Below are 27,564 nucleotides of genomic sequence, written 5' to 3'. Positions count from 1 at the left end.
AAATAAGGCAGTTAAAAATGCTTCTTCATAACACCCCTTTTACGCAAGGTTATAACAGTATAGACATTGCGTCCACTCCTTAAGTACCTTTTTTTTTTTTTTTTAACGCTGGGGAATCCATTTACGGATACCCGGTCGAGAGGGGTAATAGACCGGGTTATGTCGGACTCCGGCGCCTCCAGAGAAGAAGAGGGAGAAGAGGAAGACCAAAGTCCTCCTCTTCTTCCAATTCCTACCGGGAGACTACGCCTTGAGAAAGGCGCGCGAGGCGCTGCGCGGCGTCTACCACGCAGGACCCGCCCCGCAAAACCGACTACCGACTAAACCCCATCGAGCTCCACCACTCCGACTCCACGAAACCTACGGTACCGCACAATGCGCGCCGCAGGCTCGCCGTCGCCGGTACCCATCCTGACAATAGGACGGGATCCAATCCCCGGGAAGATCCCGCAGGACGTCGTCTCAGGAGACACCGTGAGTGGCGCATAGGAGCCACCTTGCGCCGCCTCACCACGGAACCGACAGCAGAGCACCGGGCGCCCCCGCACCCAGTACCCAACAGTCCCTACGGGAGATTAACGGGAGCATCGTGCCCGCGTCGCCCACCCCGCCTTCTTCGCTGAGGAGCCGAAGAGGGATTCCACTCCCTTTCGCGCTCCTCAGCCTCGCGGAACGCCATGACCAGGTCGCAAAATCTGGCCATGGCCTCCCACGAACTCTCGTCCTCTAGCATGCGGGCAATGACAGCCCGCAAGGAGAGGTCCCTCCCCAGCACCGCGATGAGATCTCGCCGCGGGTGCTCCCAACGCGGGCACGCTTCGAGTGCGTGCTGAGCGTCATCATCCGGATGCCCGCACTGGTGACAACCCGGATGTGGCTCTCTCCTGCAAACCCTCCACAGGTACCTCCCGAAGCAGCCATGCCCCGAGAGGACCTGCGTAAGGCGGAAGGAGAGCACGCCGTGTCGCCGATCTGACCATGTCTCCAGCACGGGCACCATGGCCTCGAGAGTGCGCCGGCGGGTGGCTGAGGTTTGATGAAGTTCCTCCAGCAACCGCTCCCTCCATTTAGCGTACGCCAGATGACGCGCAGCACGCCTCCACCGACTGACAGCCGACAGGCCGGGTGTCCGTCCCCGACCCAGGGACTGTGTCCTGCGCCGGTATACCGTAGCCAATACCTCAGCCTCGAGATCCCAAGGAAGGGAACCAGCGAGGGCGCAGGCGACCTCTCGGGAGATCGTACGGTACCCCCTGATGACCCTCACCGCGAGCGCCCGCTGAGCTCGGAGTAGCAGCGCCGCATTGCGTGTGGAGAGTGTGGGCGACCACACGGGAGCGCCATACAAGGCCATACTGCGCACGACCCCCAGGTACAGGCGTCGGACACCGACGCTGCAACCACCAACGTTGGGCAGAAGACGGACTAACGCACCTGCCATGCCCAGTAGCCTCGGAATCAACTCACCAAAATGGTGGTCGAAGCGCCATCGACTGTCCAGCACGATGCCCAAATATTTGAGCTTCGGCTGGACAGCGATCGATACTCCACCGACTATGAGCGTCGCGCCCGGAGGGGGTCCTCTCCGAACCGGGTGAAAGCATACGGCCTCAGACTTGTGGAGGGCCACCTCAAGACCTAGTCTCCGAATGCGGCTAACGACGGTGGAGACCGCCGCCGTTGCAAGGATCGCTGCGGTCCTGTAGTCAGCTCCGCGAGCCGTCACCATCGTGTCGTCGGCATAGCACACCACGTCGACGCCACGCAGGCCAGCACCGCGGAGGACCCAGTCGAAACCGATGTCCCACAGGAGTGGTCCCAATACCGACCCCTGTGGGACCCCGCACGACACCGTTTTTCGTCCCCATCCTCTTCTCTCGGGGAAAATCACGCTCCGCCCTGAGAGGTAGTCCTCTATCAGGGTGCGGAGACTATTGGGGATGCGGTGAAACCGAAGTGATTCCACGATCGTGCTCCAGGGGATCGTGTTGAAGGCGTTGGCGATGTCAATCGACACAGCCAACAACACGCCCCCCTCGGAGCACGCACAATCGGAGAGATGGCGGACACGCAAGACCGCGTTCACGGTCGAGCGACCCCTCCGGAAACCGTATTGGTTAGGAGCCAAATCAGGCCCAACGTTTTCCAGGTGCTGGACAAGGCGATTAGCGATGACGCGCTCGAAGAGCTTACCGGCCTCGTCCAGCACGACGATTGGGCGGTACCCGTTCGGTTCGTCACGTGGCCGACCCTCCTTAGGAATAAGGACGAGCCGACCAGTCCTCCATGGCTCTGGGAACCTGCCCTCACGGAGGCACCGGCTGAACAGCCTTCGGAGGGCAGGCCCCAAACCATCGCCCGTCAAGGCGAGCGCCCATGCTCGGGACGAGATCCCATCGGGACCGGGAGCCGTGCGCTTCGCCCGCATCCTCTGCACAGCCGATTCAAACTCCGCCTGCGAAACGTCCGCAGGCTCCCCGCCATCAGCAACCCGCATCGTCGTCATCACAGGGGGGACGAAGGCCGTCCCGGTAAAATCCGGAAACAGACCCCCGACTACCCGCTGCAATGTCTCCGGCGGCAGGGTGCTGGTTGCGGGGGGGGCCCAAGGGCGGAGCACATTGCGCGCCAGCCTGTAGGGCCGCCCCCACGGATCACAGTCGAGCGAAGCTAGTAGGTCGTTCCAAGCAGCCTCCTTCACCTCCCCGATAGCCACGCGCAGGGCCCTTATGGCCATCCTGTACACCTCGTACAGTCGGTCCTCCTCATCGGGGTCCCGGTGCGTTCTTCGACGTCGATACCGTTGGTATGCGCGACGACTGACGTCGCACAACCGGCGCTGGCTAGCGATCTCCTCAGTCCACCAGTGGACTCTGCGTTTAGGAGCGAGAGCTCTAATGCGAGGCATAGCGGCGTCGCACACCCGCGACATCGCCTCGCGCAGATGCTCCACCCCCTCGCACACGTCTGCTGGCTCACCAAGCGAGTCAAGACGCCATGCCTGGACTACAGCCGCCTCACACAACCTCTCGACGTTGAGGCGCTTCTGGGCCCAACGAGGACCCCCCGCGCCGCCACCGCAGAGCAAGGAAGAGCCCTGGATAGACTCCGCCAGAGGCACTGCGACACCGAAACGAATGTAGCGGTGGTCGGAGAGCGTCTCCTCGCCGACCATCACGGCCCAACCGCGTACGCGATTCGCCACGTCGGGCGTGGCAAATGTAACGTCAACCACGGACCCGCCCAAACGTCGCACGCACGTGAGTTCTGCGCCACGATTGAGGACGAGAAGACCGCTTCCGACCAGCCACTCCTCCACCGCCCTACCTCTGGGGCACGTCCTCGAGGATCCCCAAGCCAATGACTTGGCGTTGAGGTCCCCGAGAACGAGTATCCGTTGGGAGTGCGACCTCCCAACGACGCGGCTGAGCTCGTTGAGAAAAACCTCAAACTCGGCGAGCGTCCTGTTTGGGGAGAAGTACACTCCCAATATGAATACCTCGGCCCAGAGGACAGCAACAAAGCCGCAACCTCTCTCGACAACGTCGAACCTGGGCGGAGCACCTACACAACAACGTCGGATGATAGCCACTCGGCCCTCCAAATCGGCTGCCCAATCGGGGCTCGAAGGAACCCGATACGGCTCGGCGACCACCGCAAGATGGGTCAACCCCTCTGCCATGCTCTGGAACAAAAGGTCCTGAGCTCTGGCAGAGTGATTGAGATTCCCCTGCAGGAATCGAAGGACACCTGTCATAACAGGGCGTCATTCGATGTCTCCATAGCCGTACCGGGCTGCCTCCGCGCATTCTCAAGCGCAGCGGAAGCTCCTCTTCTAGGTCTCGGTCTCGGGGACTTGGCACAAGCCTTGCTCCCGGAGACGTGATCCGCCGGTCTGCCGGCAGAGGCACATACAGCACAGTGTGGCGCCAGAGAGCAGCCGGACGCTACGTGGCCGGTCTGGCCGCACCGGTAACAATCACGGCTGCGGTCGACCGACGACGGACATCGAGCGCTCACGTGACCTAGCTCATGGCATCGGAAGCACTGTAGCTTCTTAGCCTCTAGCAGATGAGCGCGGAGCACGCTCCAACCGACCCTCAATTTCGGTACGGCGAGGACCTTCGTCGCGGCAGCGACGGGCAACCGAACCAACACCTGACCCATCCCACTTGGGCCAGACTTGATCTCTCCGATCTTCACCGCTTCAAGAGTGCATTCGCCAATCCGGGCGAGCTCAGCGGCTACTTCCTCCGGCGTCAAGGAGTCATCCAGCCCGCTGATGCGGATGGCTGCAGTCGTCACTGGCCGGGTCACGATGACCCCCTCCGCGGACAGAACCTCACGAAGCTTTTGGGCCAGGAGATCAGCCTTGGCGCTCTGATCAGCACCTTCCACTACCAACACCTTGGCCCCAGTCACTGCAGACCGGATGCGCTGGTTGGGGATTCCGAGTGCCCCGGGGTCCACCTTGGCTCTCGCTTCGGCGAGTACGCTGCGGTATGTGAGTCCTCTTTCTACAGCCTCCGGCTGCAGCTTGAGCACAACTGCTTGAGAGCGCGGAGGACGCAGCTTCTTCTCTTTCCTCTTTGCAGAGGACGGGTTTTTCTTTCCCGCTTCAGCGGGTGCTACCACTGGAGCCGTCCTCACTGCTCCCTCCCTCGGCCGAGTGCCCCTACGGGTGACCGTTGACCAGCTCTCGATCAAGGAAGCTGGAGCCGGGAGGAGGGTGGGTGTTCCAGGTGGAGCCACTTGCGCAGTGGCTTTTCTTCTGGGGCCTCGTATCCTCTTTTTCGCCGATGTTGTAGGTGGCACTGGTTTCAATAATGGTGCCGAATTCAGTGTAGCGTCTACGACCATAGGAGGGTCCGGTGATTTTTCGCGGCTCTTCCGCCTGTCCGCCGCTAGCGGTGGTCGCATTCGCGGCTCCGGTAGAAGCCGTCCCTCCAGCCCCGCAAAGCGAGCGTCGAGCATCGTGCCGACAGCTCGCATAATGCGCTGGAGGCGCAACTCCTCCTCTTCTTCTTCGGTGTTTGGGGCCGGGGCTGCGGCTGGTGCATTTCCTAGCACCTGCGAGACCGTAGCCAGCTCCCTCCTAATTTCATCAAGCTCCTTGCGAAGCTGTAGGATCTCCTGCTCCTGCTTGGCGTTGATCGCACGCAGTCTTTCAGCCTCTTCAGTTGCGGTGCGGCCCACAAGGTCCTCCGTGGCCTCCTTGACGGTGGCCGCCAACTCCTTCAATGCACGCACATACGTGCCCTTCGGGCTACTAGATTTGGCGGCCACCGTCAGAGCCACCTCAGCACTCTGATGGAGCCTACGCTCGGCATCAGGCTTAGGGACAGATCCCTCAGCCGCTCTCTTCTTCTGGCGCGTGGTGCGCGCGCTCTCTGTGAACTCCCTCTCCTCTCTTTGGGCCCTAAGGCACGCCTTCCTGGCAGCAGCCATGCCAACGCACTGCCTCGTGGTCGGAGGGCGTCCCCTTCCACGCTTTGATGGCGTCACGGCTCTGGGCTTCGCAACTGACGGGCCCTGAGTCTCCGAACCGGAGCTGCTGCTCAACCCGTCTGAGCTTATATTAAGGACCCTTTTCCGCTGTCGTCGTGTCGGCGACGAGCGGGTCGACGATTGGGCCGAACCGACTGTGGCCATGTCATCGTCTGACACGACATTGGCTCTAAAGGAGCTTACTTCAAGGTCCTTCTCGGACATCTTCCTCTGAACTCCGTCCTTCCCGGACCTGACGTCTAGGCAGTTTTTGCCCCCCCCAGAGTACGTGGGGCAGCGTGCGTCCGACGAGTCGGCCGCACGGAGGGATTCTCCCCCCGCGGAGCGGGAGGTACCCTCCTGGGGTAGTATCTTTTTAAAACTAGCCATTACATTTATTTCTTTTTTATATATTTTTTAACCCAGGGTTCGGTTCCCTGGGACACCCTAGCGACTGGTCGCCCACCAGCCATTCATTCTCTCGCCGGGTGTCAGAGCTTAGAATTGGGTATAAAAGGAAAGAAGATAAAAATAAAACCAAATAAAATCAAAATAAAACCACAGGAGAAGAAGAATAGAAAAGCGTGTAAAATAAAACAATGAACGGAAACAAAAGAAGAGAAAGAGACAGATTGAAACTTAAATTAAATTAATAAATAAATAAAAATAACCAAAGGACAGTGTGAACAAAACAATAAAACAACAAGGAAAAGAGGGAAAAAGTGGAGGCCCTCGCATCTCCAGGAGAACCACCCTTCAGCAAGTGAAGGGGGAGGAGAGCGTGTAACCCCCGATGCTGGTTTTGGTCCGCGTCGCTCAATCTCTCCCGCCGTAACACAACGAGAGAGAAGGAGCGATGCCCCTGTGACTATTGCCCAGAGGCCCGTGATCCGCCACCTACGGACGCGCCCGGTCGAAGTCCAGCAACTCCCCCGCAGACGAGACCCACAGCACGCAGAGTGCGCGCTGCAAGCTCGTCCACGACCGGGCTCCTTAAGTACCTAAGTCGTATTTTCTCCGGGAAACATTGCAATACCTTTGTTTGTTCAGAGTCGTATTTTTATAAGATGCCTTCGAGACTTGGGAACTACTGATGGTTTCTCTTGTAAAGTTTTAAGCTGTGGGAGGATTTTAACATGAATTAAAGAATAATAAATACATTTTGAGATTTTTTTTAAGAATAACGCTTTTTAAATATGGAAAATATGTAAATAACGCTCACGTTCACGCTCAAGCTCACGCATCATCAGTTTGCTCGGAGTGTTCAATGGATCCTATAAGTCGAAACGGGTCCTCACTAAACAAAACCAGCTATAGTGTGTATTTTTTTATCCTTCACACGACGGCACCCCGTTGTTCCCTGTACTTTAAATGTATAATCTCAACCTAAAATGAGTGACATAGCCATCGCCAAGCCCCTTAAGAAATTATTAGTCTTTTTAAACTTCTTATAAAGTATTAAGAAATGGGATAATACTGAAGTATTCCAGATGGTCTGTATAACAATTACGGCACAATCGTATTTATAGTAAAAATTAAAATTATATAGTCAATAATAATTTGCGCAGGAGTTGCCGCCCCTTTCAACATGTCCTCCGCCTGAAGAACAATAGATCAAAGCGTGGCCATCTTGTGTCTTTACCACTTCGACAAATAAGATGCGCCGGCGACATGTTGCAGGGGGCGTGGTTTAACTGGCTTTGCACACGGTACTCGGATCACCTGATGTGACGAAAAATCGTATGATTTCGGTGCTGTGTTGAGATGTGCGAGTTGACTTGCTCACTCGCCACAATACAATGCCTTAGCTTATTCTCAAAGTCAGGGCTCTAAGGTAAATGACTCTCAAAAAACTGTTCAACTAAATACAATTGAGACTTTGATCTTACATTGAGCTTGCATCATTCACGATGCGATCTATAGATTCCGGTAACCACTTGAATCCAGTAGTTTCACGACCTTGCCTCCTCAATTGCAGTGACAAAAAAAACTAGACCCAAGAAGAAGATCACGCGTTTATTATAAATCAATAGCTTCGTCTATGTGAACTAAGTCTCAGTGATTGGAAATGGCATACAGCCATTTAAATTATTCTAAAGTAAAAACATATTCACAGTTTAGATAAATTCATATTAGAATAGTAAGAGAAGCACTTGGTGGTAGTCTGTACCATGTGGTCTGTGCCACCCATGATCGAACACAGTGGAAGAACGTCACATGTGGTCGCGAACCTCAGCAGTGAGGGAACGATATAGAAGAGATATTAGAATATAAGACCCTCAGACACAGCCCACTAAGTTTCTCGCCGGATCTTCTCAGTGGGTCGCGTTTCCGATCCGGTGGTAGATTCTGCGAAGCACGAGTTCGTGTTAGCAACGTCGTCAGGTTTGAGCGCCGTGAGGTCACCTACTAGTTAAGGTTACGCTGGAATAGCCTCTCAAGGCTACCATCTTAGGTAGGAAAAAAAAAAAGAATATAAGAAGTTCGTTCTAAATATATTATTCATTAAGAACGATCGGTGATGCTCTATTTAGGAGTTAATGATAAAGGGAAGAACTTCCACCGAGCAGGTGAAATTGATCGGTAGATCGACCGTCCAAATGTTCTTGTTCGAAGCTTGTATATTTGCAAGCTTATCTTGAAAATGTCGTAAGCGACAATTAGGCATCTGTCAAATAAATATCTTGTGTTGTACGATGGCTACGGCCTCACTCTATGGACAGGTTCGACAAAACAAACGAAGTTCGAACATGCACCTAAAATTTCAATTATGCACCCGAATTGTGTTCGTGCTACGGTTTAATGCGTTTTAGATTTCAGTCCGCATTATAGATCAGCACTGTTGTTCCTAATGCAGTAGTGTCGACAATAAATTAAGACTTTTATTTTAAACCTGACATTGACGTCACACCATTGTGTCAGAACAGAACAGAGAATCGCTCATAAAAACTTTTGAAAGATTGTATATTCCAGAATTTTGTTAGGCGATTTATTTCTTTTTCGCACGCTATATTTTTCACTAAATCTATTGGTTTCAATGAGTACGACATCATTCACCTACCTAATTCTGAAGTCAGCAGAAGCGTCCGCTCCGTTGAGCAGAAATGCATTCCAATAACGTGTGTATTCAGAGCTTGATGATCCACTGTCACGATTCCTGACATTGTGAGGATGAATTCACATGTATGCAGTTAGAGCAAGTATTTTGGGCTTTATATGCATGATGGATAAGTTTGTGTGAGGTGTAGAGTGTATTTGTCCAATTATTTATTATCATTTCGAATACTTTTATTTTTAATGGCGGACGAATCCGTTAACTACTAAGAATACAATTTGCGCGACGTTTTTTTTTAATCTCTCTCTCTATCTTCTCTTCCTCAATCTGTGTCCACTGAATGCTGATCTCTTTACATGCACTCCATTATTTTTGGTCTCTTACCTTTCGTGTTCCGTTCTTACCAGTTATTTTGACCAGGTCGTCGGTTCACCTCATTGATTGTCTACCCACGTTACTATGTCCAATACAGTTGAAGTAACAGTTTTTTTTTTTGCTGCGTTGTCCTACCCTTCAAAAAGAATGAATTACCGCTTACGGCAGAACGAGGAAGGAGGCTGGTGGTACCTGCTTGTGCGGGTTCACAAGAAACTCTATCACCATTTGACATCTTGATCGTGAAGAACTTCAGCAATCTTTGCTCTTCAGCAATCCTGTACGGGAAGAAACCATATTACGCAAAAATAATAATCTCGTCGCCTACCTAGGGCTCAATGGTTTCCAAAATACAAAGACGCTACAACTAAGTTATCATGAAGTATCACAAAAATAGCCTTTAATATCATCAAGCTTTGGTTTTTGTTAGTTATTGGTTGAATATGACGGGTATAGCCAGAGATTAGTATTGTGGAATGTTATAGCCGTTGCAGCAGCGATCACGAGAGTACGGTCCAATTATTCAGCACATTAGAAGCGCTGTTCAATTGGGAATGCTTCTGCACTTCGCTTTATGCTACCACCTAATATCCATCGATTTCCTGTAACAAGTAAGTCAATCTCGAATCAATACGTGAACTATAATGACCAATAACAGACATATTAAAGAACTAATTTCGGTTTCGCCGCTTTCACGACGACACCGGCACTCTTCAGATGAGCCACTGGTCTCAATGTCACGATAAATAGCCGGTAATACACTTAGGCCTGCGACGACCGACCGTAATAGCTTCGAGCGTAACGTGATTTGCTAGATCACTATTACCTTAATGCTCCACAAGTATTCCGCCAACAAAGGAAGGATCTTAATATAATATTATATGGAGGTATAGGCGTCACGTACATACATATGTAGGTGTTACTGTGTGTTGAATTTGGTTTTGAATAAAATTTAATTTGGCACTTTATAAGTTATTTTGGACTCTTTATTTAGACCACACTTCTATTTCATCCAAAAGATAGAATATTTCTTTATTTGTTCGGGTCTACCGATGTGGTCTGGACCGAAAATTACAGAAAAATAATATATATTTTTTTCAATTCTTACCTATGCTGAAAGCCTTAAGAGGCTATTTCAGCTTTGCCCTAACATGTAGGTGAGCTCACAGGGCTCTAACCGAAGTGTTGCTAACACTGGCTCTAGCAAGAGCAGTGCTTCGCAGAATCTACCACCGGATTGGAAACGCCACCCACTGAGAAGATCCGGCGAGAAACTCAGTGGGCTGTGTCTATGGGTTAATTCGCTCGCCGAGCCTTTCGTCGCATGCGACGGGTTCGACGAGGACAGTGACCGGTACTTGTGGTACCTAAAAGCCGTTAATGGATTGGGAGTAATAATAATAGGTTTTGTATGTAGCACGGAGACAGACGTCATTGGTCGAATTCAACGCGATACCGTGAGTCTAGTTATTAATGTTGATTGCAGGAAAACCCTACTCTGCTTGGGTTCTGACCACGGTTGGAAATCGGACGTCGAGTGAGATAATACAAGACCCTTAAATCCCTCGCGCTTCCTAGGCGCGGAAACCTCAAGAAAGAGGTTTGGCTCCTGCCCGAAAAAAAAAACATAGTTTGTGTGCATCTATTTAAAGGTAAACAAAACGCGTGGTTCAAGAAAGATAATGATGAAATAATCACATAATCTATTATTTATATGATTGAAAGTTTACTGGTGGCCCGAAGGCCTTTCCAGTTTCACCAGGACAGGTGGGCGAGCAAAGGCTCAGCCAAGAGGGGTGGGATTTGCTAACAACTGCCCGAGCGCCTCCGAAGGAGACCTAACAACTCAAGAGCAATTGTTTCGCGAATGAATCTACTACCGGATCGGAATCGCGACCCGCTGAGAAGATCCGGCGAGAAACTCAGCGGGCTGATGCATGGGTTAGGTTGCACGTCGACCTCTTTGTCGAGTTCGACGAGTACGGTTACCGGGGTCCCTAAGCCTGCCCCTAGTATTAGAGCTGAAGGCATCTAATGCAAAGGTTATTTCGAATCGAAGTATCGTTCCGACGCTGACTTCATGTATTTCCGAATTGATTCGAGGCCCAGGTCGTCGTGTAGGTCAACGTTCCTCACGAACCACGGAGCCCCGATGGCTAACCTGCAAAAGCGGGATTGTAGGGATTGGAGGGTGTCTATGTGTGTGCGGGCCGCGTGAGCGAACACCACACTCGCGTAAGTCATGACGAGCCTTATGCAAGTTTTGTAAAGTGTCACCTTGTTCCGAAGGGACATTTTACTTCGCTTACAGATCATGGGGTAGAGTCTACCGAGAATAAATGCGGCACGGTCACGGACTGATTTTATATGCGGGCGGAATGTCATCGATGCATCCAGGGTAACGCCCAGGTACTTGACCTTCCTGGCCCAGGGTATGGGTTGTCTAAAGAGAGTAATCGGGGGTGTGAGATTCCTCCTCCTAATCCGGGAGGAAATCCGTGTGGAGCTTCCCCTCTGAAATAGCACCACAGTACTTTTCGCTGGGTTGATGTCTATGCGCCATTTTCGGAACCACTGTCCTAGGGCTGCGCTCTGAAGCTTCTTCGCGATTAGGGACTTATTTCTACTAGAATAGTAAACAGTCGTGTCGTCGGCGAATAAAGCTAAATGGGTCGGCGGCGACCGGGGAATATCGTTGACGAATAAGCTAAATAGGAGGGGTGAGAGGACAGAGCCTTGCGGGACTCCAGCTGTGAGAGGTCGTGGGGAGGAGCGGGTTCCCTCGACTCGATATCGAAAAGAGCGGTTCGACAAGAAGTCCCGTATGATGAGCACGAGACTATCCGGCACGCCCATGTTGAATAGTTTGAAAATCAAACCATTGTGCCAGACTTTGTCGAACGCTTTTGCGACGTCGAAGAAGAGAGCTCCCGTGTATAACGGTTTTGGTCGATTAATTAAGCCCCACAAGAATGTGCTCCGTGAGGCGGTGCACCTGTTGAACGCATGAGTGATTTGTACGGAATCCGAATTGTTCATCGATGAGAATGCCCTTGGATGAGACGAAATCTCTGAGGCGCTTGTAGAGCAGACGCTCATACAGCTTGCCTAGAGACATGAGGAGGCTAATCGGGCGGTAGCTCGTCGGATAATTTTTTGGTTTACCGGGTTTATGTATGCCGATAACGTCCGCTTCTTTCCACACCGCGGGAAAGATACAGTTCGCCATAGCGGCATTGAAAATAGATGCCAACACCACGATGAGTTGGACGGGTAGAAGTTTAATAACGCGGTTAGATATACCGTCGGAACCGGGAGCCTTGCGAGGACGTAGGTCTTTGATCAAGTCTTTAACTTCCATCGGGGTGACGGGTTCACATAATCTTCGAAAGAAGGTGAAGTACTTGTTTTCCTATGACGAGTCGATCAACTCGAAATAAACCACCAAACATGGAAGAGAAAAGGTACGTGACATACTACTTCGGTTAACCTATGTTACTAAAATTATAATCAGTACTTGTGTTTAATTTAAAGTATTAAAATGTGTTATGTATTTTCTCATATTAAGAGACAAACAATTTGATTTAATATCCATAATAATTATGGCTGAGCTAAGTAGTTGTATTTGTATGATTTAATGATATCGCAGGGTATTTCTGTGACTAAGTATGTACCTAGTTTGTTGTACTATAGAGACTTCGACTTGATGTCCTAAAGTCTGTGGCCGTATTCATCTTGTGATATTTAGCGGCTCCGGTGTAATCACTTCATACCATTTTGGCCACAACCTCGTTCTATCAGTACTGCTAATAATGATATAAAGAAGAAAAAAAAAGAAAAACTTCTTTGTGAAGTGATTTTCAACAAATTGATTCCAAACAACAACTGGTATTATTAAAATACCTTGGAAATTCTTAAATTTAAATGTAGATAAAACGAATCGCCTTGTGTCAAGTCTCAAAATGCCCTAAGTTCGATTCACTATCAATAGACTATTCGCTTATGATGAAGATTTATTATTCTGTAAAGTCATAGATTTCACTCGAGTCAAGGAAAACGGCTGAGTGATTAATTACTTTAACGTCTTTTTCTTAACTACAAAATTTTAATAAGGCACAAGCATTTGTACTTATGCACTATAACTAAATTATTTTGTACTAGTAAAACGAGACGTCTATAGACTAATCTTGTTAATGGTATAAAGGATAGGTCTAGAGTATAGTGTATGGAGCGAGCCACGACTTAATATCATAGCTAAACCATCAGACGGCCATCGCCGCCGTCTTAAGTGCACTTCAGAAGACCGTCACTCAGATACGTGTTAGTAACACTCCTGATATTGACACCTACTTGCATATTCCGATATTTCATGCAAATACATACGAGAGATTCGAATTTAGTAATCGTTACATATAAATCCAACCTAATTCTGATTGTAAGACACAAAGGAAGATTAAATCGATATCCGAAATCTTACAAGTCTGAAGGACTATTTGGAGAGTACCTACTTGTTATTAGCAATCTACTTACGTTTCCTTTTACCTCGATAAAATGGAATAATACTATTATTGATATTAGAAGTTTAACCTATCTTATCGGAGATAATCATTCAAAGATTTATCAATTCTATATGTACCGCATTTGAGCTTCTTTCAATTTATTCATTCATAAAATTTAATGTTTATAGGTACAGCTCACACGCTGATGATTTGTCAAAGATAGATAAAAATTGAACTGGTAAGTAAGACTTTTGTAGACATTTGAAATTTTAAATCGTAACTATGTATTAAGCTTTAAAAAATTAAAAATTAATACTTGATCTTTTTAAACTTAATTTTACGCGTATTCGCCAATAATTTGATTTCTTTATTTCTAAGAAAAACCAACAAAAAATACTGTACGTATGTGCCAATTCAAATTATAAAGGAGTAGGTGTGTAGATTGTAGAAAATAAAACCAATGAGAGGAGTGTTCGGGAGAAGCAATCGATTTTTCTTTTACTTTTTATTTTAGTTGCGCTATAATTTCATACACATCATATTTTGAATTTAGTTACATGATGCATTCTAAAGATTATATTTAATGTTTGCGTATTTGCCTTAGATAGCTCTTCTTTGTAATAATGTATTACTGGTGGTAGGACCTCTTGTGAGCCCGCGCGGGTGGGTACCACCACCCTGCCTATTTTCTGCCGTGAAGCAGTAATGTGTTTCGGTTTGAAGGGTGGGGCAGCCGTTGTAACTGTTTAGAGCAATTCTAAACATGAAGTTTTTATTACTATTTTTTGAATTTTGAAATAGAATAATAATTTTGACAACACAGTCATTGTAAATCAATCAACAATTCAGGTCGTACGTGCACGTGTTGTAATTACATTAAAATAAAATAAAAATAACCTTCTCTCTGAATATATATAATTATTGAAGCGACCAGCACAAAATACAGTCCACGCTCTACACAGTAACTACCCTTGAGACCTTAGAACTTATATCTCAAGGTGGGTGGCGCATTTACGTTGTGGATGTCTATGACCTCCAGTAATCACTTAACACCAGGTGGGCTGTGAGCTCGTCCACCAATCTATGCAATAAATAAAAACTTAAATACCGTGTTATAGATATTAAGTAAATCAATGAAATGTATTATCGAATGTACGCCTGGTTTCCGTTCACGATTTTCTCAAGGCACATCGCCGATTCGGATCGTTCTAACTTGATTTCCCCAAATAGAACAGCTCTCTTTGAGTGCTCTTCAAACGTTTGCTCCGTAAAAGGCATATCTGCGATGGTCACTCGGAGTCCCTATTGAAAACGATACGTGTTTACTTTATGCTGAATATGAGGCTTCTTATGCTTTTAACGGGACATCATATTCGACTGTTGATGTTTTGTTAACTACATAATAATATAATACATGTTTTGAGAGGCTCCCGTACGTATGACGTACTTTAAAATCAATTTTTAGTTTAAGCCTGGTGTTTGTTCTATTAATTGTATAGTATACAACGTATCTTTTTACCTATCGGGCTTTGATAATTTAATCAAAAAGTCATCCCTTAAGGACTATCAACAACTGTACACAGTTTTTAACGTAAACCAGATTACAAAGCTTGATAAATCTTATATCATATATATAAGTTTTATTAATATATATAAATATTGCCATATACTTAGTCTGGCCATAAATACTGTTATAATAAAAAATAAAAGCATTATATTGCAAATAACACTTATTACTTTTACAGTGTGTTAGTTTAATACATAAATATAAAACAATTTAAAGTATTAAAGCTTATTCGAAGTGGTCTTCATTGGCTGCAATACAGTCCTTTAAACGTTGAGGCCAGTTATCAATAAAAGCACGCACTCTTTCCATGGGAAAAATTTTCACTGCCAATCGTACGGATTGTTTTAGGGACTCCAAATTATCATGGCGTTTAGAGAAAGCCGTACTCTCTAAAACTGACCATAAATCATAATCTCATAATAGTCTTCAGCTCTGATGAAGTCCGAAACGTTTGTTTCCAACCAAGACTGCGTAGACCGAGCTTTATGACCTGGCGCCGAGTCTTGCTGGAAGGACTATTCTTGATTATTGAACATGGTGTTGTTAAGGGGCTTCACTACCTTCTCAAGAATGGTATCTCGATACACTTGTGCCGATGTTTTGATACCTTTTTCACAAAAGTATGGCTCAGTCACTCCTTCATAGCTAATACCCCACCAAACCATCACTGAAGTCGGATAGTGCCCACGTTGCACTCTATCGACTAATTGAGAAGCTTCCTTAGAGCTTTGAGCATAAATACGGTCATTTTGTTAGTTAAAATGTTGTTCAATTGTAAAAAATTTCTCATCCGTAAACAACATTTTTCTATGACCTCCCTTTGCGTACCGCTTCAGTAGTAGTTTTGATTTTACCACCCTATTCTCTTTTAAATTATCAGCTAAGAAATGACCAGTACGTCTCTTATAGGCTGCAAGTTCTAAGTCATCTTTTAAAATACGCAACATGGTTCTAGGTGCTATCATTATCTCCCGAGATAAAATCTTTTGCTTTCGGACAGGATTTCTTCGAACTCTTTCCCTTACTGCTTTGACCATCTTTTTCGTACGAACACTACGTGGACGGCCAGATCTTTTTCTGTCACAAACAGAGGAGGTCTCATTGCACCTATTAATAGCCCGGTACACAAACATTTTACTAATACCAAGCGTATGGAGAGTTTTAAAAATTGTATTTGGCTCCATACCTACTTTGTGTAATCACAGCGATTCGGTTCTCTTTATCACCCCACTCCATTTTAATATCGCAAAATATTGTAAAATGTATTGGCACCAAAATGAGAAAACTCAATGAGCAATCATATAAAAATGACAGATTCTAAATTCAAATGTAATATTTTCTTTATTTTTAATTGTAACAGTATTTATGGCCAGACTAAGTATATACCACGGTAAGTGGGAAATGTACATGGGCACCTCAAACGGTGTCCGCGCCTTGAGGGAAATTTTTGTAAAAATAATTAAGGCACATTAAAGTAGTACCTATCTCAAAGAACTATTTTGACTGCTGTTGCCCAAATAAATGGGTTAATGAGCGGGAAAATGACGTCATCCATCTTAGTTGGATTCCCCTTAGCATTCCCGTGCCACGGCGAGCGCGTTCAAATTCACTTCATTAATGTTTTAGTACATTTATTTTATTGCATGTAACTCGAAAAACAAGATAAGCTATGAAATAATGAATTCAAAACTTTTTGTTTGTTGTAACTATACAAAGTATTTCAAATGCTCAATGCAGTTGAACTTTGATATTGATTTGTTAAAATAAACTTTCAATTTTTTTTCTTCTATTTAAGAGCACGCTGTAAACTCTCCATGTTTTTCCGTCTATTTAACGTTGTAAATACAATGCTTTTTTCAGTTTTATTAATAGACTAGCGACCCGCCATCGCTTCGCTTCGGAAACATTAAAACACACATGAAACCAAAAAAAAAAATAAAAAAAAAAAAAAAAAAGTAGCCTATGTTCATCAGGGACAATGTCGGCTTCTAATGGAAAAAGAATTTTTCAAATCGGTCCAGTAGTTTCGGAGCCTATTCGAAACAAACAAACAAACAAATCTTTCCTCTTTATAATATTAGTATAGACAATACTAGAAGTTGGCTCGGCCTTCAGCAGTTCAGTAGAGTATCAGGTAATATGGTTTTATGATGTACTGGTCATAACCTTTAAATGTTATATAAATAATCATCTAAGGTCATCATCATAATTCAATAGTCATCATCAGCCTTTATCGAATTAATTTATTAGCAGAATCGCTATCTTGAATTCGACGATTCCCTGAAATAGGTCTAAGAATCGATCAGCGATCGAAATAGATACCGTTCATTTAACCGCACAAACGTCGGACAGTTAAGTAGTTCCCTTCATTTTTTCTAGGATTTTAGAATTGTATTTCGTGAAAACTACATGATATCCGCCCAAACTAACGAACACGGAATTATGTTTTACAGGCAAAGCCCGAATGATACGTACCATAATCTGACATATTACTTCCATGAAGCAATCATGCATTCTGATTTCAAGGATGGGATTAACGCTTTACATTACAATTGATTGATATCCATCTCGTGTCAAACTTAATACCTTGCAGGCCGTGAGCTCGTTCATCAACTTAGTAAATAAATAAAAAACTTATATTCTATATCTAGATAAATCTAACTGTTCTAGTCTATCTATAAAAGACTGTACCTATTTGAAAAGTGAAATGGTTTCATTATAGCTAAATAACTAATATTACCTTTTTTTATTGCTTATATGGGTGGACGAGCTCACAGCCAACCTGGTGTTAAATATACATCTACAACGTAAATGCGCCACCTACCTTGAGATATAAGTTCTAAGGTCTCAGTATAGTTCTCTCACGGATCGTTTGGAGCCTCTGGGTCTGCGGAGGGACTTCGGTTCCCTCTGTATTTTGTACCGCATGTTCCATGGGGAGTGCTCTGAGGAATTGTTCGAGATGATACCAACGTCTCGTTTTTACCATCGCACCGCCCGCCACCGGAGTAGAGTTCATCCATACTACCTGGAGCCACTGCGGTCATCCACAGTGCGTTTCCAGAGATCTTTTTTGCCACGTACCATCCGGCTATGGAATGAGCTCCCCTCCACGGTGTTGCCCGAGCGATATGACATGTCCTTCTTCAAACGAGGCTAGTGGAGAGTATTAAGCGGTAGGCAGCGGCTTGGCTCTGCCCTTGGCATTGCTGAAGTCCATGGGCGACGGTAACCACTCACCATCAGGTGGGCCGTATGCTCGTCTGCCTACAAATATAAGTATAGTTACAACGGCTGCCCCACCCTTGAAACCGAAACGCATTACTGCTTCACGGCAGAAACAGGCAAGGCGGTGGTACCTACCCGTAAGGACTCACGAGAGGTCCTACCACCAGTAATTACGCAAATTATAATTTTGCGGGTTTGATTTTTATTACACGTGAACATTTGTTGAGTACGTATTTCATTAGAAAAATTGGTACCCGCCTGAGATTCTAACACCGGTGCATCGCTCGACATGAATGCACTGGACGTCTTATCCTTTAGGCCACGACGACTTCAAATCGCTAGCCTTCACACATAAGTGAAAATTTTAATATTATTGCTATATGGCCTCATCCCTGTGACCTATCAAATGGTTCTACTATACAAGAAATTTAGAAAAATTGGTACCCGCCTGAGATTCTAACACCGGTGCATCGCTCGACATGAATGCACTGGACGTCTTATCCTTTAGGCCACGACGACTTCAAATCGCTAGCCTTCACACATAAGTGAAAATTTTAATATTATTGCTATATGGCCTCATCCCTGTGACCTATCAAATGGTTCTACTATACAAGAAATTTAGAAAAAATTGTACCCGGCTGGGTACCATACGAATGCACTGGACGTCTTCTTTAATATCAGATGGATTGCAAGCTAATGTGAATTAAGAAAAAATAAATTATCTAAAATGGCGCAAAATCGAAAGAAGTTTTTAAAATAATATACATGTTCCAAATTCAAAATATAAAAAAAGTTGAAAAAAATTAAAGCCTTCGATGTAACAATATTTATGGCCAGACTAGATACAACTTTAATAAATTGACCAGTGATATTTCAATCGAGAATTCAGCGGTATTATTCCAATAACGTTCTTGGCAGTTATCAGAGAATACCCATCCGTCCGTTAGTGACAGTATTGCATCCAAACATCTCGGCGTAGGCTGTTATCCCGAACATTCTGTCGCCGCCGCTCCGTTATCTGCGACCCCAAGCGGACGCAAGCCCTCTTTATTTTGCATTGTCTCGCTATATTACTTTCGAGAATGTAACAAAACTATTTACATGAGATGAAGTGTTTGAATTTCACAGAACACTGCCGCCAAGTAACATTGTGGATTTTACTTTCGTACATTTCGCAATTTTTTTAAAATCTTTTATAATATTATTATTAAACCTTTTGGAAGGAAGTTCCTTATGGGACGATGCGGAGGGGTACCCTAACCGGGAAAAAACGTCCGTAACGTAAGATTTTTATTAATAATGCACACAGTGTACGACTTAACTTTGTAAGAACGTACAAAAATAACATATTTTTTTATCATTCATTGACCACGATCTCAGAGCGTTCGTTTGCGCAATGCACTAACACACAATAAGTTCGGACGCTACTGACCGTTTAATGACCGTGGGTTGTTGCGAAACCTCCAGTTTTATTTCCTTTATACCTCGAATAGAACTTAAAATTAATATTTTTATAATAAGGAACTTCGTTCCTATCCGGTGTCCCACGACACCACACATCTTTTTTTTTTAATTTACTTTAACTATTGTAATAATGACAGTCGGTGTATTTATATTAAGCTACATGTTTACTAGGCTATAATTAAGTGAAAGGAAAAGAATGGCGTACCTAGTGGTGATCACTGAGAAATCTGGGTTAATGGTTCAATAGTCTGCAGTGAAAGATAATGCTCGACGGACGATTCCATCACGGTCTATGCCCGATATCGCTAATCCGATTTCAAGTCGTACGCCCGTCCGCTCGGAACATCCGTACAAAGAACTTCCATTAACTGACAAAAAGCCCTTGAAACCCGTTTTACCTTAACGCCTTTCGCTGGTCACGTTACATCTCACCTGGTGACAATAAAGCTTATCCATTCCCGATTCAGTAAATAAACATTTGCAAATTAGAAATATCATGATTTAAAAACAAAAAACACTCATGAAAAATAAATTACACTGTACATTACATACTGGTGGTAGGACCTCTTGTGAGTCCGCGCGGGTAGGTACCACCCTGCCTATTTCTGCCGTGAAACAGTAATGTGTTTTGGTTTGAAGGGTGGGGCAGCCGCTATAACTATACTTGAGACCTTAGAACTTATATCTCAAGGTGGTTGGTGCGTTTACGTTGTAGATATCTATGGGCTCCAGTAACCACTTAACACCAAGTGAGCTGTGAGCTCGTCCACCCATCTAAACAATAAAAAAAAACATAAAACTTGTTAAATCATTTCAGTCGATGAACTTAAAATAAAAATTGAAAACATTACATAGCTTTCGTTTATCTAAAAGAAACAAATTAATAAGGTTCAGACGCAATCTAGCGGAAGGAAATTTTAATAAAGCTTCATGATAAATTGACTCGATAAAAGTTCACGAAGTTATAATTATTGGAGTTTAAAGTTAACTTAAAAAAATGAACGATCAGAAATTGAAGTCATTTTATATGGGCTACTATCATTGTACTGAGCGAGCGGCTGCCGTTCCGAGATTTTGGGATAATATGGATAATCCACGCCGTTCGAAATGAAGCTACCGAGATCCTTTGCTGTTCAGCCAACTCGAAAATTATTTATTCATTGCCTCGTTTATGACTACGATTATGCTGTTTCGTTAATAACATAATACCGATATTGTTTACAAGAATCTCACAAGTCTACAAGCGGAAGAGAATGAACGTGATTGACTTCGCTGTAACAAACCCGATTATAGACAAGTCGTACGTACCCAAATCAATAATTTTATCTTTAAATATATATATTTTTTGTTGCTTAGATGGATGGACGAGCTCACAGCCCATATGGTGTTAAGTGGTTACTGGAACCTATAGACATCTACAACGTAAATGCGCCACCCATCTCAGTATAGTTATAACGGCTACCCCACCCTTCGAACCGTAACGCATTACTGCTTCACGGCGGTAATAGGCGGGGTGGTGGTACCTACCCGTGCGGACTCACAAGAGGTCCTACCACCACTGAAAATATTTGTAGATGCAAACGAATACTCACCTTTATTTGAACACTACACGATTTGTAAAGATTGAGGTTATTACAGTTACAGAAGATCCTTTAAAATTAGTAAGAGCTTCGATTGACTCACATGCGAGATACTTATTGTGTTGAAAAGTACTTGAGAACTCGAAGCATGACATCATACAGTCTTATTTCAAACTCATAATGATAAGTGGACAAACGCAAACGGATCGAACCGCAGCCTTCTGTCATGAACAAAACCAATAATATTGAACTCTTACAAGTACCGATTCACAATATCCACTTATTATATTCTTTTTGTACTTTTCTTTGGATCTGAACATTTATTACTGTCTTATTGCTTGTGGAGTGCTTGGGGCAGCAGAGTCAACAAGAGGTTATTATGTTGAGACTGGCGAAAAATGAACGAGAAAAGATTTTTGCATTTCGTCCTTGTGCTACAGAGCGTTTTAAAGACCTTCAAGCGCTGAACGTCTGAAATAAAAGTTGCAATTTTGACGATTGTTTTCAGTTATAATAACGGGAAAAACTCCTATTAAGCCTTTCGTTATAGTTTTAACTCGGATTGTTAGTTTAATAGTTGTATACGGTAATAGCATCTGAATATTACGTCAATATTAACGGTGCAAAGTTTAAGCTACCACAAACTTTGTTGATTTAAATTGGTAAACAAATCAATATATCAACAGCTTTCCATTCGTAATAAATTGTTTGCGGCATTATTATTGAATAAATTTATTGAAAATAAGAAATAAACATGTAATGTGAAAATCAATTGCTCATTTTTAGAATAAACATAATTCATTGATTCTTTCAGGGCAGGGGTGAAATGTTGCTGGGATGAGCTAATTGGGGGATGGGGGATGTGAGATTCGTACACCGGTTACTTAAGGGGGAGTGATCCACCCACGGCTGTGGTGGGAAGGATGGATCATCTGAGAGGGGCACCCCAACAAAGTGGGGAAAGCGACGAGCGGGTATAGCTCAGTCCCACGGATCACTCGTAATGAGCGCTCCCATATCACTCCGGTTAAACCGACTATTGCACCATAGCAGGGGGTCATCAGGGGACCATCAGGTGGTCTTTTTTTTATTATTACTTAGATGGGTGGACGACCTCACAGAGTACCTGGTGTTAAGTGGTTACTGGAGCCCATAGACATCTACAACGTAAATGTGCCACTCACCTTGAGATATCAGTTCTTAGGTCTCAAGTATAGTTGCAACGGCTGCCCCACCTTTCAAACCGAAACGCATTACTGCTTCACGGCAGAAATAGGCAGGGTGGTGGTACCTACCCGTGCGGACTCCCAACAGGTCCTACCACCAGTAAAAGTGTTGTCCACCAGTTGTGGAGGTACTCGTAGGGTCCACCATCGGGCAGCTCGTACATAGCACGAGCTAGCCTCCGGTTAAACTCCTCGAGCGACTCCACTGCCAGATCCCAATATACAAGTGAATGAATGACTATTTGCTGTTCAACTTTATACATGTAATAACGCACTAGAGTTGCAAACTACATTCGTAAACCAACTCTAACTCGTTATTCGACATTGAAGTGAGAAGCGAGCGAACACACGTGGTTATTCCGCGAAAACCAATAAACGGTAAAGAGATACTAGTTATTTGCTGGCTTTAAACGTATTGTGCAAAGAGAATCCTCGGCCTTATTCCATAATGCGTATAAAGGTACATTTGGTGTGGATTTATGAAGGAGGCCCCGCTTGGTTTATGATGACAATGCGACCGCCGCGCGCCCCCGACACCACCTCATTTCCTCTCTGTAAGTTATAAAAACATATTGAAAATGAGATTCGCGCTGGAAGACCTAGCAAATGTTATCTTGTTTTGTGATTTGCTTGTTTTTTATGTACGGCCCGGATAAATGTAGATGTATTTTTGACGGAGATCTTCATAATTCAGAGCCCTTCGTGATAGGTTTGATGCTGTATGTTGAAGTATTTTTGTTTAACCAATATACGATTAACATTGGGGTGATGAGTAATGAAATAATGGAAGTAATTAATGGAAGTAATAAAAAAAGTAACAACGTTTGATAAAAAATTGGTAGCCAGCACACTTTTCAAATGCTAAATATAATTCACACTAATACAAATTGTTGTAATTTGTATTTGGTAGGCCCAAGATGGGATTTTTTCCTATGGTTTCCCATGTGTCAAGTAGGGATTGTATAATTGGAAATAAATTTACATACTTTAAACATAACAAATACATGAAAATGTGTAGAAAAATACTAACTTAAAATCCGTGCATCCGTGCAGTACAGACGTGTTAGCGATCTTTCCAAAAACATTCATTTCACCGACAAACCATTTTAAACTCAAGCAGCATATGCTCTTGATTACAATTTACCGTGAAGTGCAGTGCGAGAAAAATAAAATTTATTTAACTTATTTTAAAACCACTACTATTACAATTTCGACCATAACAGTTCAAGCAGTGACTACAAATTCGCCTGACCTCTTCGTGCACCTTACAACAAAGTCACTAATCGAGCCACGGATCTACAATGAGCGTACTACGCTCACCGAATGGAGGCGGCGTGTCTCAAACGTATGGAGGATCTCAACCAAACCCATCGGTAACTCCTGATTTTGATACTCCAAAAATTACATTTAGAAACAAACGAAGGTCATCTGATAGCAACGAATGTGTCATGGAAGAAATTTTAGATGTGAAGAAACAGATGGCAGAAATGATGTCTCTTATGGCGTCAAGTAGTGTTGCCCAAACTGAGAATATAAACAGATTGCACCAAGATGTCAGTGCTATGAAAGGGCAAGTTGATAAAATATGTAACAATATTGAATCCATCATCATCGAACAGGAAAAATTGAAGGTGGATGTGTCAAACGTGATGACGTCTACCAGTATATTGGGAAATAAAATCGAACTTCTTGAAAAAGAAGTGGAAGGACTTAAGTTTAAATCGTCGCATACACAAGAATCTGCGTCCATGAATCACGTGAACTATAATAAGATGATTGCCGAATGTCAAGAACGTAGTCAGCGAGCAAAAAATATAATCGTATGCGGTATCATAGAAGCCACCTCTGAAAATGCTATAGAAAGATTGGAATATGACAGAAAAGAAATAATAAAACTTACTAAAATGGCCTCAAGTAACTGTCCTGAACCTGAAAACATACACCGTCTAGGAAAATATCAACATGACAAAATCCGCCCCATTAAAGCTATTTTTAAATCAGAGGACACTGTTAAAGTTATACTTAGAAACCGAAATAACATGACAGCTGCTAACGTCAAGATATACAGTGATCAAACTCCACATCAGAGAGAAACCTTAAAAATCCTGAAACAAGAACTTGAAAATCGAATTTTGAATGGCGAAACTAATATTTCTATTAAATATGTAAAAGGAGAACCAGCAATAGTAGAATCCTTACCAAAAAACTCTGCGCCGGCAACAAACAATCTAGCACCAGAATAGGAATCTTACAAATTGAGAACATTTCATACCAGATTACAAACGACTACTCACAAATTGAAACGTTCTACCCATCTCTCAACTTTCTCTACGCCAATGTACGCAGCATTGTTAAGCCGGGAAAGTTTGATGAGCTCAAGTGCGTCCTGAAGTCTATCGATAAGGGTGTACACGTTGTTCTTCTCACCGAAACTTGGATCAAATCTGAAAATGATGCCATGAAACTACATTTGCCAAATTACACTCATCATTACAGCTATCGTAACGACATCAGAGGAGGCGGCGTGTCTATATACGTCCATAATAATATCAAACACAGCACGACTGAAGATAAATACAGCAATGGCAATAACTATCTTTGGGTGTATCTTGAGCAACATGGATTACACGTTGGAGTTGTATACAAGCCAGGAAGCACAAATACAGAAGATTTTCTTATCGATTATGAACAGCAACTACATGACAGAAATCGAACCATTATTTTCGGGGATTTCAACCTAGACCTATTACAAGAAGACAAACAAACTAAAATGTATAAACAAATGCTTTGCGAAAATGGATATAAAATATTGAATAAAGTAGAAGAAGAATACTGTACAAGAGAAACGTCGACAACTAGGACAATTTTGGATCATGTTACAACAAATTTAAAGAATAAAAACGTACACTTAGCCATTGTTGAATCTTGTATGTCGGATCATAAACAAATTTACGTCGCAATAAAAAAACAACAAGTAATTTCAAAACAAAGGAGTAAATACGAGGCCATAGACTATAGCAGCCTATATAAAAAATTTGATTCAAGCAAATTAGACAATAGTAACTATGAATACAAACATTTGGAAGATGTTATAAAACAGAATATTCGTGAAAACACTAAGACAAAATCGAAAATACTTAATTTGCCACAACAGGACTGGATAACAAAAAATATCACTGATGGAATAAATAGAAGAAATAAACTGTGGTACAAGCTGAAAAAGGACCCGAATAATGAAGACCTCAAAGCTAATTTCAAAACTGAAAGAAACCAGGTAACGCGGGATATACAAAGCGCAAAGAGAAAATATTATCTGGATGCTTTCAATAAATGTTCCAAAAAACCGAAAAAGATGTGGAGCCTAATCAACACCTTAGCAACAAATAAACTGAAGAAAAAATGTCTGCTTCCGAAGATCCATTCTACTGAGGGTCGTATAATACAAGAAGATCACATATGTGAATATTTTAACAAGTTTTTCTCAACTGTAGGCACAACCTTGGCCGATAAAATTCCTCAGAAATTTCATGGAAATCATACGCATACCTTACCAAATAACTCTGTGACTAATGTTGTTCTACAAAAGCTTGATTTATGTACCCCAGATGAAATTGAGAAACATATTGATAAGTTGGACCCGAACACAAGTACGGGGATTGATGGTATTAGTGCAAAGACCCTCAAATGTTTAAAGAACGCTGTATCTCTCGTGTTATCTCAATGCATTAACAAGTGTTTGAACGATGGTATATTTCCTGATAATCTTAAGATCGCCAAGGTCGTTCCAATTTTCAAAACAGGGTCTAGATCTGATGTTAACAATTATCGTCCCATATCAGTTCTACCCATACCATCTAAAATTTTCGAAAAAGTTCTTTATAATCGTCTCAATGAACACTTAACATCACTCAGTTTTCTTTCTGATCGCCAATACGGGTTTAGGCCAAAATTAAATACACTTTCAGCAACGATAGATCTAGTTACTACTATCAAAACAAACATTGATAAGAAAAACATGGTCTTAGGAGTGTTTATAGACCTAAAAAAGGCTTTTGACACAGTCAGTCACCCATTACTGTTGAAAAAACTAGAGAGCATTGGTGTGACCAATTCAGCTTACGAAATATTTAAGTCTTACTTGGAAAACAGGCTCCAGATAGTGAAAATTGATGATCATCAAAGTAATTCTCACCCTATTAACTGCGGAGTTCCCCAAGGATCCATATTGGGGCCACTTTTATTCCTAATTTATATTAATAATATACAGACAGTCGCACTACATGGTGATCTAACACTGTATGCTGATGACACGTGCTTATTTTACTACGGACACTCCATTCACGATGTATTATCCAGAGCCCAGCAGGACCTAGATTTATTATACAATTGGTTTCAGTACAATTTGCTGACTATAAATGCAGCTAAGACTTCTTACGTAATCTTTAAACCTAAAAATAAAATTATTCAGGATTTTGCACCGCTTACTATAAATGGCGAAAAATTACGAAATAGTAACGAAGAAAAATACTTAGGATTAACTATAGACAGCGGCTTGACGTGGAAAGCACACATTCAACATATCCAAAATAAATTGTCGTGTTTAACAGGATCTTTGCGCGGGACCGCCCAGTGTTTTCCTCGTCGAGTCTCTCTCATGATCTACAATTCGTTGGTTAAACCTCATCTTCAATATCTGATTGAGGTATGGGGTAGCACTGCTGACACGAACTTAAAGGAATTGCAGCGAACACAAAATAAAATAATCAAATTATTATTCCACTACGATTACCTGACACCCACCACAAAAGTCTATAGTGAAACCAAACTTATGTCTGTAAAACAACTGTATACCTATAGCACTTGTTTACTAATAAGAAAAATATTACACAAGGAGATACATTCTAAATTGACGTTTACTAAAAAAAAGGAACTTCAAAACTATCGTAATCGAAATGCCGAAAACTTAATCACTACCAGATCTAGAACTAACTATGGACAACGAAATATATCATCTGAGGGTGTCAAACTGTATAATATGCTGCCTTTAGATTTAAAAAATGTCAAGTCATTGAATGTATTTAAA

General features: G+C 43.6%; 1 protein-coding gene across 1 annotated transcript in view; it reads right to left on the bottom strand.

Annotated features, from left to right (window-relative positions):
- LOC119628523 (uncharacterized) overlaps positions 1-5,712 on the bottom strand; it is a 36,583-nt gene extending 30,871 nt beyond the window's left edge. The window contains exons 1-2 of the mRNA XM_038011031.1: positions 3,792-5,712; positions 2,050-3,564 (exon numbers count right to left, since the gene is read on the bottom strand). Coding sequence (XP_037866959.1) covers positions 2,050-3,564; positions 3,792-5,712 — 3,436 coding nt within the window. The remainder of the gene's footprint in view (positions 1-2,049; positions 3,565-3,791) is intronic.
- Between the last annotated feature and the right edge of the window lie 21,852 nt (positions 5,713-27,564).

This window comes from Bombyx mori, chromosome 5, assembly GCF_030269925.1.
Source record: "Bombyx mori chromosome 5, ASM3026992v2".
NCBI classification, from domain to species: Eukaryota; Metazoa; Arthropoda; class Insecta; order Lepidoptera; family Bombycidae; genus Bombyx; species Bombyx mori.
The sequence above is the reverse complement of the archived record's forward strand: the minus strand, read 5'-3'. Positions and strand labels throughout refer to the sequence as shown.